This window comes from Phalangium opilio, unplaced genomic scaffold (genome assembly GCF_054372755.1).
Source record: "Phalangium opilio isolate 3A_F unplaced genomic scaffold, DU_Popi_V2 ptg000209l_1, whole genome shotgun sequence".
In the NCBI taxonomy this organism is placed as follows: domain Eukaryota; kingdom Metazoa; phylum Arthropoda; class Arachnida; order Opiliones; family Phalangiidae; genus Phalangium; species Phalangium opilio.
The window spans coordinates 213,404-226,935 of record NW_028324217.1 but is presented as its reverse complement, the minus strand read 5'-3'; the positions used below and the strand labels follow the sequence as shown (position 1 = coordinate 226,935).

Sequence of the window (13,532 nt, the reverse complement as noted above, 5' to 3'; positions counted from 1 at the left end):
TGACCCCCCATCTCCCTAGCAGACTCATCCCCCCCTCGGCAGACTCTTTTTAAATCTCCTCTAGCATTTGATTGGATAAAAGGGATCACGTGGTGTTAGGAGGGATCGATGCCGATGCTCACTATTACAAGTTTGCTGAAGGGGGAAGCCGCCATTTAGGGGTTTGTTTTGGAGCATTTTGACGGCGAAATTTAAATAAAATCAATCAAGCGGGAAGTTATGGAAACATTGTTTTAGATAATTTATTGTATGAAAAGTAAAACGTATATTAATTTTTAAAAACAAAGTTGTTGCTGGAATTAAAAACGTAAAACGTATATTAATTTTTACAAAAAGTTGCCGGAATTAATTTTTTGTTGAGAGTTTTCTGGAATAGACTTTGTTTTCAGCTTCTTCTATAATAGAACGTTTCTTCTGATTAACAGTAGTTCGAAGAGCCGCATTTTCCGCCAGTGTTTGTTCTTCCTATAATAATAACTTCAAATTAATATACTTTCAATTATGCTTGGTCGAGCAGTAGTGAGGTAATAAGGAGTGAGGGTTATCAAGAGTGCATTAAAGAGGAGTGGGGGTGCATTAATGAGGAGTGAGGGTTATCAGGAGTCAATTAATGAGGAGTGAGGTTATCAAGAGTGCATTAAAAAGGAGTGAGGGTTATCAAGAGCCAATTAATGAGGAGTGAGGGTTATCAGGAGCCAATTAATGAGGAGTGAGGTTATCAGAAGTGCATTAAAAAGGAGTGAGGGCTATCAGGAGTCAATTAATGAGGAGTGAGGTTATCAAGAGTGTATTAAAGAGGAAGGCTATCAGGAGCCAATGAGGAGTGAGGTTATCAAGAGTGCATTAAAGAGGAAGGCTATCAGGAGCCAATGAGGAGTGAGGTTATCAAGAGTGCATTAAAGAGGAGTGAGGGTTATCAGGAGTTAATAAAAAAGGAGTATACAGATCTTACCCAATGTTTGACCATTTGGACAACTTGCTGGTATTCCTCCTTGGCAATTTGAATCTTATTTTCAGCCTCTTGAATTTTGAGAGTCAAGGCTCGCATTCTCTCTTCGTACTGGGCTTCAGTTTCACTTTGGGCCTTTTTCTTGTTAACAGCCACTTCCAAGTCAGCCTGGAGTTGGGCCAATTGACCCTTTTTGTCTTTGAGTTGTTCAATCAACTGCAGGCGCTTCTTATGCTCGGAGCTCTTCAGGTTGAACAGATCTTCCTTTAACTGGCTCTTGGCAGTGGTTCCCTGTTTCAATTGATTTTCCACGCTGACACGCTTCCCCCTAACAATTTCAAGTTCCTGCAACTTGCTCCTGAAATGACCAATAATAATAAGCTAATGGCACCCGACTACCTTTAACTGCAGAAATATCTATGGGAAAATAACACAGAGTGCCATCATTACTCTATAATTAATTAATTACTTACTCAAGTACTTGAACTTGATTGATGAAGGCTTGAAACTTTTCTTTGGAAGCTTGGAATAGAGCTTGAATGTTTGAGGAAGGATTTGAATCCACGACGCTTTTATTGTCAAACTGGTGTTTTTCATCATCGAGGTACTTGACCTCCTTCTGCAACTTTTCCAACTTGGATTGCAGTTCCTGCATTTCTTTTTGTTGCTCCGTTTCATCCGTAATCAGATCACCGTTTAATTCCTCAAACAATCTGTCTTCTTCCTCAATCTCAGCCAATAAACGCGCCTGAAAAATAATAATTATAACTAAGCTTGATTAGCTGAGTTCATTTAAATGAAGCCATTAAGTTATTAAGTCAAGATTAACATTTTCTGCGGCTTCTTCATCCACAGCTTGCTTCACTCTGTTGAATTCTTCCTTCTTTTCTTCCTGCAGTGTTAATCAATCTTTCAAGTTTAACTAAGCTAATTAACTCCCTTAATTAATTAACATATTTTGTTACCCTAATTGCGCTGATTGCTGCCAGTTCTTGACCTTTCAAGATAACCACTTCATTCAACTATCAAGAAATTTAATTTAATTTAATTTAAGCCAGAATCAACTAAAATGTATTTAAACATTGCAAACGCAATTTTCCCTCAATTGCAATTGCAATTGCAATTGCAGCACTCACATCATTGCCAAACTTCTTGTGGGCAAGTTGTACACTCAGCTCGTTATGTTTCAATTCTAATTCTTTGCATTCACGCATAATTTTGGCCTTTTCTTCCTTCTTTTGTGCCTGTAGACCAAAAATAGACCAAATTCTTACTTAAAACTGACCACACTAAAGCCCCCAAGTAACAATCTTACATATTCCTGGCAAACCTCTTGGTAGACAATTTTTAGTTCCCGAAGATATTGTTCAAAAAACAACAAAAGGGAAATCATTATTCTGTGGACTTTCCATTCTAGAATAATTTTAATTAAAATTAAATTAAATTAGATTAGAAACCTCCTTTTAATTAAATATATTAATTAATTAATTAAATACTGACTGGGTTCGTGCAAATTGTAATGAGTTAGCATTACATGCTCAATACCGGCACTTTGAAGAATATTATTTCTAAACAAAGTAAGATCTTTTAATGTTAATTAAGTTAAATTAAATTAAATTAATCTTACATTATCAGGCCAAAATTGACGAATGGAACAATTTCGTTAAATTCCTCGGAGTTTCCTAGTTCACTAACGGCTTCAAAATTTCCGGGCTACCAAAATTAAATAATGATTAGTGAAAACATTATTACAATTTGAAAGGCTTTAATTAAGTGTTAACTAACGCCTGTCCAGCTCTCTTGCGTGTAATCGAATGCTTCCAAAATGACCGAATAGATTTTAAGCAGATCATCGGGCTAAATTAAATAATAAATTAAAATTTAAACGAGTTTCCCCTGCCAGCTTTGAGGATCATTCAACCTTACTTTGATTTTTTTAAGTTCATTTGGCGTCATTTGGATGCCAAATTCCACTAAACATTCCGATATTTTAACAGTAGAATAAACACTTTCGGCCATTTTTCTCAGTAATCACAAAATAACTCGAATTAACTGCGTAATTAACTTAATTAAGTTGGTTTTTAAGGAGGTTCACGCTTAAGCCTTAGTCAAAACAAAGGCGCTGCCGCAATAAATAGCCAAAAAGAATAAGTTCGCGTACAAAAACCGGTACACAGTTTTGAAGAAATTAATCTATAACCGCCGCCGACAACTTTAAATAGCAATTAACTTAAATGAACTAAGCAGTTTCTATTAAATAGTCGTCAATGTAGTTGTACCATTTACTTTTTTAACAGAAGTTCGCGCCAAAAATATAAACCAACCAATCAGGAGCACGTGTGGAAAATTTTGCAAAATTGTTTACTCATTGGCTCCTAGGTGGCGCCACTCTCTTCATGGGGAATCTTTCGCGCTCTGAAGGCGCGCTCAATGTTTCTGCCGCCATCTAGCGTTGAAATATGTTTTCCGATCTTTAAAGTCTCTATAAACGCCTAAATAATGCCTTCATTTTTAGGGGCCAAAGCACTGGTTTTATATATATTTTAAGGAATGTTTTACGATGGCTCTAGGGCTCTCGAAACTCATTTAAAATCAAGATGAGTTAGGTACACTGGTTTCCAGTTTTAGAGCCAGTCCTCTCCTCCAGCAGTCCAGCTCCTTCGTAAGATTGACCCCCGTGGGAGGGGGGTGGGAGGTAGAAAACAAGTCCGAAGTTATCAAAATTGATTTCCCTCTATAACAAACAGGAAGCTAACCAAAATATTACACTTAGATAGCAAACCGCTTCGAGTTAATATATTTCAGAATGAATATGAAATATTTATGATGTAAAGATTCCTGTCATTGAAATTTATTATCGTTATCTTTAAGAGTGGAATTTACAAACTTGATTATTGATTTTATTTTCGTGACGCTACAGTGCGAAAATATTATTATCCAATATTATTGCATCTATTTGAATTATTGAATTAAATCGGACATTTCAGTATCCCTTTAAGCCTTTTAAAGCGATCACGTGACTGTTTTTTATAAGAGAAGCGAAACTTCCGGCTATTTTGTTGTTTTTCCGGATGGCAAAGCTGACGCGGAAGAATACGCAATGTTTAAGTCGGGTAATCAACAAAAGTAGTGTTTGTGTGTAAAGGAATTATCGCTTAACCCCATTTTCAGTCATCCTTAAATACTCTCTTTTTATAGCCGACGTTAAGCCTACTTTTCCTACGTACTAAATTCAATTTAGGCGACGACAGAGTGCACACGGCAACCCCCGCCTTGACTGTATTAAAACTCCATGGGGGAATAAGCCGGGGTGTCACTACTCTATAATGACTGCCGTTTCCCATAGCAACTAGATAAAGAGGAGGGGGGCCCTTAAATCAAATGAAAACCCCTCGTTCAGCCTACTTTTCCTACTAAATTTCATTTAACCTACATTTCCCCCCCCCTTGGTTCCCATAGCAACTGTTTAACAATCTTTTCAAAGAGAGGGATGGAAAACCAAGGCTTCAGTGCTACTAGTCCCGCACCAAGGTCCTTGCTTTGTCCAGTTAGGAACTTCGATTTGATTTACTTCCGATGTTTATGAGGAAGCATTTGTAAAAGCGTATGTAATATCTGGTAGACGTACACTAGAGCGTTGACAGTTTGACAAGAGTCTGGTGCCATAGAAAAGCAGAGGCAGACTGTTACAGGAACTAATATTTCACATTAAATCGTATCTATACATTTTAAAGCTTTGGAAAAGGGGCTTTATTGATCAAAATTTTCGGCTGTGGCCTTGGGGGCGAAATTTATTATTTTATTCTGGCTCTCTCGCTCGTTCCGTAACGGTTTCGGCGAATGTAGGTCAAGCCGAAAGATGGCTAGCGAGATCGGACAGACGCGAGAGCGAGCAAGCCTTCCTCACCGGCCAGTCCAGGCCACCGGGCCAAGGCTTAACGAGTTAAAACCCCTTTTTGCTGTCTTCACTCACTCTTCTAGAAAGAGCGAGGGGGTCGATATGAATAGTTAATAGAGAAATATGGAATTCCTAAGCCTAAATTTAAATACTTTTCATTTTAATTAGGCCTAACAAGTATTGTTTGCCGAGCTCGTGTTTCAACGCCAATCATAAATAGATGACCTTGGAGGAAAATGGGGTCAGAGATCACTGACGATACAATTTTTAAACCAGCCATAGCCTACTCGATCAAGCGCTCATAGACGATCGAGTGGGCTATGTTTTTAGAGCGTGGAGTTCAGTTCTTCGACAGACCAACGCATTGTATTTACTTAATCCTAAATTACTTTTCGAATTAGGCCTAGAAACTCGAAAAAGAAAGAAAAAAATATCCCATGTTGATTATAGATTGAGAAATTAGATTAAAAGCGAAGGCCCTTAATCCTTTTGAAGTTACGTAATATGGTCATCTAATTTTTCACGCTCTCCTTCGCTCTATAATTTTATACGGAAGCCGCCGCCGCGGAGATGGATGAAAAGATCTGGGAGTCGGTGCAAAAAAAAATATATATTAAGGTATTTCTCTAGAAATTCTTCCTAAGCCTTGGTCGGAAAATAAAAAACAGATTCCTGGAACGCGGTGAGTGAGAGAGAGTAAGGCCAAACTTTTTGGAAAACCTATTTCTTCATTTTATTTTTGTATTTTTTATTATTATTTCTTTTTCATACCATCGTAACATTTGGCGCCAAAAAAAGGCAGCCACGCGATACGGGCTGGAAAAAAGTCCTCGAAAATTACACCCCGAAAAATGGGCAAAAAAATAAGAAACCAGTGGATGGTGTCGTGTGAAAAAATAAAAAAAGTATGTTTTTACGACATCAAAATATTTTGATTCGTGGACTTTGTATTTCTGTAAATGGACCAGAATACTTGTGGCTGGCTTTTAAGGATCGTGGTCCAATTCCATCTTGTTTATGTTTGGCAACATCCGAGTTAAAGGGATGGCCATATCCCTTTAAAAAAAGAAACTTTGAAAGAGCGGCCCTTTGGGTGCATCTCCTCTCCATCTCCGCGTCTAGTCTTCTATGATCTAAATGAGTTTCGAATGGGTTTGCTAAAGGCGAGGGAACAATGGTAGGTCGCGCCAGGGTGGGTGGGAGGAGCCCAGGGCCCCGGGAGCCACGCCACGGACACTGCCTTCAGTCCAGGCAGAAAGAATCGGACCGTTAATACGATCATAATGGTCCTTTCACCGAAATTGTCTTCTCTTTAGCTTCCTTCCAAGAGAGATGGAGAACTCCAACAACCCCCCCCTCTCCCAACCCGTGACCTCTAACCCTTCCCCCTCTCCCATCTTCGAGGGGGCAAATATCTAACTGAATGCTTTCTACAGAAGTAGAGCAACACGAAGCTATACCCTCACTTGCCTTCTTAGGTCACACTTTTTCTCCATTTGTCGCTCAACTTTGGAGGGTCATAACTCCGGTTCTATAAGAGATACGGGGATGTCCCCTGACTATGTTATAGTCCTATTTCTGTCCTTTCCAACGGTACTTATTACGTGGAGTTCCGACAATCAGGGACCGAGTAATTACAATTTCAAAAACCCTCGACGACTTGGTCAAAACCAAAACCTTGTCTCTCCAAATTAAGGACTGGAGAGAGAAAGTTATTTTGAGTTAATTTACTTTTTGTCTCGGAGCTTTATTGTTGGAGATGGGGGGGGATGCACTTCATCTTTTATCAGTGGCGCTCTTGGGTAGACCTCAGTAAAGTCGTCTCCTTCGAGTTATTAATCCGTCTTTATTGATTATCTTTTGTGTTCCTGGCGCCGCCACTTTCCTCGATGGATGCTCGAACCCAAATCTTTATAATTGTCTCCATTCAAAATACCCTAACAATTGTCGAGTATTCTAAAACCTTCAGAGCTCTTTCCTAAGGCTATCACAACCGCCATTGCAAATGCCCGGGAAGTTATACCACATTTTAGAACTTTTCCCAAAACTTAAATTAAATCGTAGACTTCACAGTTTTGGCCCAACTTTTTAATTATCACTTTTGCCAAAAAACCAAGGTATAATTTTTCGTTTCCAAAAACGAACTTCAAAGTGTTTTTTATATACAGTATAAGATTAGGCGCTGTAATGATTAATAGACGTACAGGTATGAGTTTTGGAAGAACGGTAGGTAGGCTAATTTGCATAATAACCCCAAACGTTTTTCCTCAAATGATATTTTCTCGGAAAAGAAATAGCTCGTTAATCCACGTCAAAACTAAGCTTAAAAACCTTGAGAACACATCCATCGAGGAGCGATAAAAAAAAAACAGAGAGAAAATACTTTCACTCGGACCCCGCATTTATATTTATTTCCTCTTACGTTTTAAACCTTCCCTAAATTGAGTTGTACCTAAGCCTAAACCAACCAAGGCTTAAACGATAGTTTGAAAATCAAATAGGCATTAACTATCAGCAAAATCAGTAAAATAAATAGGTCCAAACAAAGCGAAATAATAATCCCCCGAAACCGAAAGAGAAACCCTTTGTCGGATTATTTTCTATTTGTTCCTGTCAAGAATTGGAGACCTAACAATTGATTAAATTGGTTGCAGGCTCTCGGGTCGGTCCAGGCCTACAAATACAATAGGATTAAAATTGGCTGGTAGCTGCACTTGGGAACTTCCAACTTCCCTAAAACGTAGCCACCATGCACTTCCATCAAATGAAATAAGAAGAATGAACGCAGCAACATCTTTTTAAGAGGACCCGTTTACTACCTCATTTTGCACTTTTCCAAGGAAGGAAGCTATATAGGTAGGTATCTTCGGGGGAGGACAACTGAACACTTCAACTTCGTTCCAAGAACCAAGTAGTACGTAGTACTGGCATTCATCTTCCACCAAACAAGATCAAAAGAAAGAGAAGGTATTTCCCCACCCAAATAAGACGTGTCTTACGGTACCCTTGTACAATTCTGTCCCACGTAATGGCAACTTGTACCGTCCCAACAGCGTGGCGTTACTAAAGCCAAGCAATCACACAACCCAACTAAACTCAGTTGAAGTTACAAGGGACAACTTTGAAGAGCGTATCAACCAACACTTTGGGCTTTGGGATACGTCTTTCTCTGCAAGAATTCCACAGGCAGCTCTCAACTTGTTTTTTTCCTTGTCACTGATGGCTAAAAAGGCAAAGGAGGTTTTCTTTTTTCGGTTCGATATTGGTGGTGTGGTAGGGTAGGGTGCTGAGCAAAGGAAAGGGCTATTAGAAGGATTGCCTGTATATAAAAGATTGACTTTCGATAAGCCTTGGTCTCCCGAAAAGGCATCCATTCATTCGTTGATAGATTTCTCTTAAAGCTCGCTTCTCCTGGCGCTAAAAGCTTTATTCCAAAATGAAAGTTAGGCTTACAATAGAGAAGATCTAGATGAAACACAATACCCCCCCCCTGAAGAAGCCCTACTCTACTACTTTACGTTATTACATCATATGACCACGTTTCATACGAGTTGTTGAATCAAACGACTGAAGTGCGTGCTAGCATTGAGAAAGTAAAGGCCCTGTCAGACGATACAACTTAATTTTTGATACTCATTTAGATGAGTCAACTTGAGAAGTTGCACAAGTTGAACCACTAAATTAAAGATATATCACTGACCAACTTTTTGACCCATCTGCAGTTAAGTCAAAAGTTGTATCGTCTGAATAGGTCTTTAGTGTCATCCTTTGGTATAAACTACGTATTTAGAAATTGCGTTGAATTTAAGTTTACATTGGGAAATTGGTTTTTTCCGGCGTTGAAATTGTTTGGGCCCTCGGTGGCGGACAATTATGTATGTACGTATTCCCTTTTGATCGTAATCAACGGATCGGAACCCGGCGCAACGCTTTCACTGAACAAATTGAAAGGAAACTGATGATAAAAACTATACTGGCGATTTAAACATTTTAACTAAAAGCGAGTTCATCGCCCACAAACTCTAATCTTCTTTTCCACCAGCACGCGGCTTTTGTCAGAATATACACAGGTGTGTGTATGTACGTATTAATACGATCATAGATTTCAAATTGAAGTTCAGTCAACTGAAGAAGGGAAACCCACGCCACCGCGTCGCATACACCTCCCTCCTACCTGACTCGCCTTGTCCCCCGACCTTTATAAGGAAAAGTAGCTAGATTTTATTTATTAAAGCATCCAGATTGACTCTTGAATCAAAGGAACTTTGAAAATAGTCCTTAACTAAATAAAAAGGCAAATAGAAGAAATAGAAAGTATGGGTAACGAAAGCAGGTCTTGGCACTCCTTGTTGTAAAGATACGAGCGCTTATAGTGAGCTAAGATTCGTCGGATAATTTACGTGGGCTCAAAGCAAAATTAAATTTAAAACCCACCAATATGGTTGCCAGAACCGTGGTGTGACGTACTACTCGGGCAACTGAAATATCTCTATTGCTCTAAAGATCTCGAGACTAGGCGACACCAATTCACTCTTGGTTGTCACATCCCGAAAACGTTTGAGCTGCTCAACGAACTAGCTCTTATAGCCACTAAGTTGTAGACCAGTTTTTTATGACAGAGTTTCCATGCACGCTTCCCATTTTTGGAAAGGCTTAGCCTAATATAACCTAGTTTTGAAAATAATAACCGTTAATATACACTCTTTTATAAAAAAAATGGGCAAAAATGTTACACATTTGAAGCTTTTTTCGCGTATATACGATTGAAAAAGTTTTGAAAAGTGCGTGTCTAGGCGGTGTTTGTCCCCGTTGGCCTACATCCAAATATTGCTTATCCCTAATTCTGGTCGAGCCTAAAAACAGAAGTACTTTCTCATAATTCCATTAACCCAGTGAGAGAGAGAGCAAACTAATTGCTTATATAGGAGCTCCTTCTCCATTGTGTGTTGGCGCGCCGCGTATGGAATAAATTACAAATTTTCCGGGCCAGTGATCTATTGGACTGACTCCAAGCAAGGTATACACCACATACTCTCGATGTAGTCCTGTATGTACATATCGCAACCCTCAATCTTTTACTCGTATATAAAAAAGCTCCCACACGAAGCTGGATTACTAGATCAGCCATATTTTTATTTCCTCTCCCAGATCTATTTCCGGAAAAAGTCCATAAGTCTATAATAAGGACCCAAGAAGTTCAACACGCGCTTAAAGTGAGCGTGAACATCTTGTCGTTCAACCATAATAAGTTTATAAGTGATATGTTCCTTCCATAAGTATGAATGGCACTACCAATACAAGTTCGTAATGTTACTGAGAGACTTACAGTACTCGAGATAACTAGTTCGAGAAGGAGAACGACGGAATTAAGCGAGTCAATTGAAGTCCTAACTACACTCGGTGGTGGTTAATTAATTTTGCAGGACCAAGTTCCATCTAGGTCCTATTTAGTTTGAACTTACTAAGCCCAAATTTGACAGCAGCGCCTACTCACCAGGCATACGTCGCTTTACCCCGAATCTATGACCTCTCTACTTCACTCTCTTCAAAATTACAAGCTCCAGTTTCCAAGTTACCAGTGACAAACTTATACGGATGGAACATATCTTACGGTTGAACTTATTGATTACGGGTTTCGTTATAGGCTTAGGGAGTGATATTTCATATTTTGTTGACGGTGCGCATGCGCTGTAAGTCCCCAATATTTTATATTCCTTTGGTGGAGGGGGGGGGGCGGTCGCGGTCAGAAATGATTATAAATATTTTTATTTTGGTATTTATCTTTGGCGGCGAATAAAGACTCGAGTCCTTAGCCGCCGAGTGATTAGTCAAAAGATAATGAAAGCGTTGTACGGACTAATTAAAGAATTAATTATCTAAATGGATCGAGTCAGGCTTCGTTTATTAGCGAAACTCGGAATTCCGGGCCGTGTCGTCGTCGGTTATATACGAAACTCGACGCTTAATTCAATCTGCCATCTCATTTCGAATTCATTTATTAAGGATGCGTATAGCGTCTCATTCCTTCTTCTCCAGGCGTCTAATATCTTAAACCAAGACCTTGTACAATTTGTGACAAATTAAGCACGGAATTAAGTTTCACGAGATTTAAATGGGCCTAATTCTATTTCACCAGATTTGAATGGGCCTAATTCTATTTCATAAGAGATTTAAATGGGCCTCATTATTTTCACGAGATTTAAATGGACCATATTATTTTCACGAGACTTAAACGGGCCTTATTATTTTCACGAGACTTAAATGGGCCTTATTATTTTCACGAGATTTAAACAGAAATAACGTTCGCTCTTCACATATGGAAGCGAACCACCGAAGTCATTTGAAGAAGTCGAGTTGTATTTGTTGTACATGCCAATGCCAAACAGAATGCAACTCGGTACTCGGCAGTCACTCGCTAGACACGTCATAGACATCTGAGGGAGTAAAATAAAAGTACCCCAATTGTTTCTAGATGCGAAAGAAACGGGCGTCCCCTATACATACACCCCCAAAAAAACCCCAAGCAAATCGATCATGTCTTGAAAATAAGAAAAAGAAAATAAGAGTGCTTCTCCAACTGGCAGACAGACAGTCAGTGTAAGGCAGGTCTTCAAGAAGTCAGCATTCAGTAACGCGGCTTATAGAGGGGGGGGAGGCTTCCAGAAAAACTAGGCACTTTGTTCCTAAAGAACCCGAACCATCAGTACCCATACCAATAGCAAACATTCCCTAAAGTATATTAAACCCAAAGTTCTCAATAGCCCCCAAGGCTTATCTTCCCCCGAAACCTTTTTAGACCAAGTATTTGTCAATACTTCGTGCATTTACTATTACGGTATTACCACAAATAAATAATATATGACACTGCGCACGCGCTGTACATACAAAGGCCCGGCCAAACCAATCTGGGGAAAAGTATGGAAAAATTCCATCAAATTTCCAAGATCTAAATCATGGCTTTTTTATATCAGAGCGGCAAAAATGTTCACCACGTTCAATCATTGATTTCTCGGGGGCCCAAAGGTATCGGGGGTCGGGGGGCAGAGGGGGGAAAGCGCTCTTCCCCCATCTTTACCTGATGCAGCCCCTGACTGACTAACTGAGACCGAGAAAAGCAGACGGTGAAAAATCTCTTAAATCCGCTCTTTAATACGAACCCAACCAAAGACACACACACCAAAGAAAAGAAAGAACCAAGGGGACGAGAAAATTGATCCAAGGGGTTAGACACTCCCGAATGATGTTTTGCGCGTCTACACCTCGAAATAGACCCTTAACCTCGCGAGGATTTCATTACAACTCATATTAATTCGTAAATATTACCTAGAAATTCAAATAGAATCACACGGATTCACGTGTTTTCTTACAAAATTCATTAAAATTCGTCAGAATTCAATCAAATTTCGCCAGAATTCACAATAATCTCTGATATCGCTCGTATAGGAAATGAAGGGAAGCAGATTTTGTTAGTAAAGAACCCCTCGAAAATGAAATCTCTCTCTCTCTCAGAAATAAGAGATCTCTTACGCGGCAATTTTTTTTTTGTTTCTTATTTGGACCTGGATTTTGCTTGTCAGCTCCCCCCCCCCAACCCCCCCCCCCTCCTGGGAGTCAACCCGCGCATGCAGGTAACAAAATCCAAAATCCATATTCTTACAAAAAATCCCAGCAACCCCGAAGTTATACTTCTAGAAACTCCAACGCGAATCCTTACTAAATAAATAAGCTAAAAACATATATAGTTTTAGGAATAAACAGGACCCGCCGCCGCTATTATATTAAAGCTATACATTTTATAAACATATAAAAAAGGGTAAAGCATGTCATATTTTAAGCTAGAAAAGAAAGAAAACAGCGAAGTTACATCCACTGCTGAAAATTTAATATCGTATAAACCCTTTTGTTTAAAATATATCCATCGCATCGCCTCTTTAGGAGGAACATTTTCTCCTTAACCCTTTTTCGGGAAATAAAATTACAGCCTCTTTCCTTTATTTTTACGTCTAGACGGAAGGAAGCTGCCCCCCCTTTTTTTAAAGCCTATTTATGTAGGTCAAATAAAAAGCACTCCTATCATCACTGCTCCTTGCTTTTTTTCTTTTCATCTTAGCGCGTGAATTAAGTCAATATTTTAGTAGTAGCTCGTGAATTAGGCCTATATAGGCCAATTCATTCGACGGTGTGGAGCGTTAATGTTCCTAGCTTCTACAGTGCATTATTGAGCCTAAAGAAAAGCGCCGTCAAGGCGAAGGTATCTCGTTATCGTAAAGGACCCTCGGAGAAGACAAAGACAATAAAACTATGTCCCCAAAAAGAATTCAATTAAATTAGGGATAATTCGAACAATGAAAGGAGTAATAAAAAGCAATCTAAGATTGGCTGTGTTTTTTTCTTATAGAGAACACTATGGCCCCATTTACAATCAAAACCAAACCTTCGGATTAAAGAAAACCCACGCCCTTTTTTAAAGATAAGAATACGAATGCAGAAGGCGATTAACTCCCTCTCACCCGACCAAGTTACCAAATAATAATGTTCAATGAAACCCCATATTTTTCATTCGATTCTTTCGGATTAATCTAGCGCAATTTGATCGAATTTCTGTCGAAACCGAAACCACGAATAAATGTTGGTTCAGTCCGGCATAATTGCCTTTACTTCTACATAAATTTCACACGACTCTAG

General features: G+C 39.1%; 1 protein-coding gene across 1 annotated transcript; it reads right to left on the bottom strand.

Annotated features, from left to right (window-relative positions):
* Positions 1-217: 217 nt before the first annotated feature.
* On the bottom strand, positions 218-3,854 carry LOC149618078 (uncharacterized). The gene is made up of 11 exons (XM_089853861.1): positions 2,876-3,854; positions 2,735-2,806; positions 2,577-2,662; positions 2,450-2,517; positions 2,265-2,362; positions 2,086-2,193; positions 1,915-1,971; positions 1,779-1,841; positions 1,423-1,697; positions 953-1,307; positions 218-465 (listed from the first exon to the last, which is right to left on the bottom strand). The coding sequence occupies exons 1-11, from the start codon at positions 2,966-2,968 to the stop codon at positions 346-348; spliced, it is 1,395 nt and encodes a 464-aa protein (XP_089709987.1). The 5' UTR covers positions 2,969-3,854; the 3' UTR covers positions 218-345.
* Positions 3,855-13,532: the final 9,678 nt, after the last annotated feature.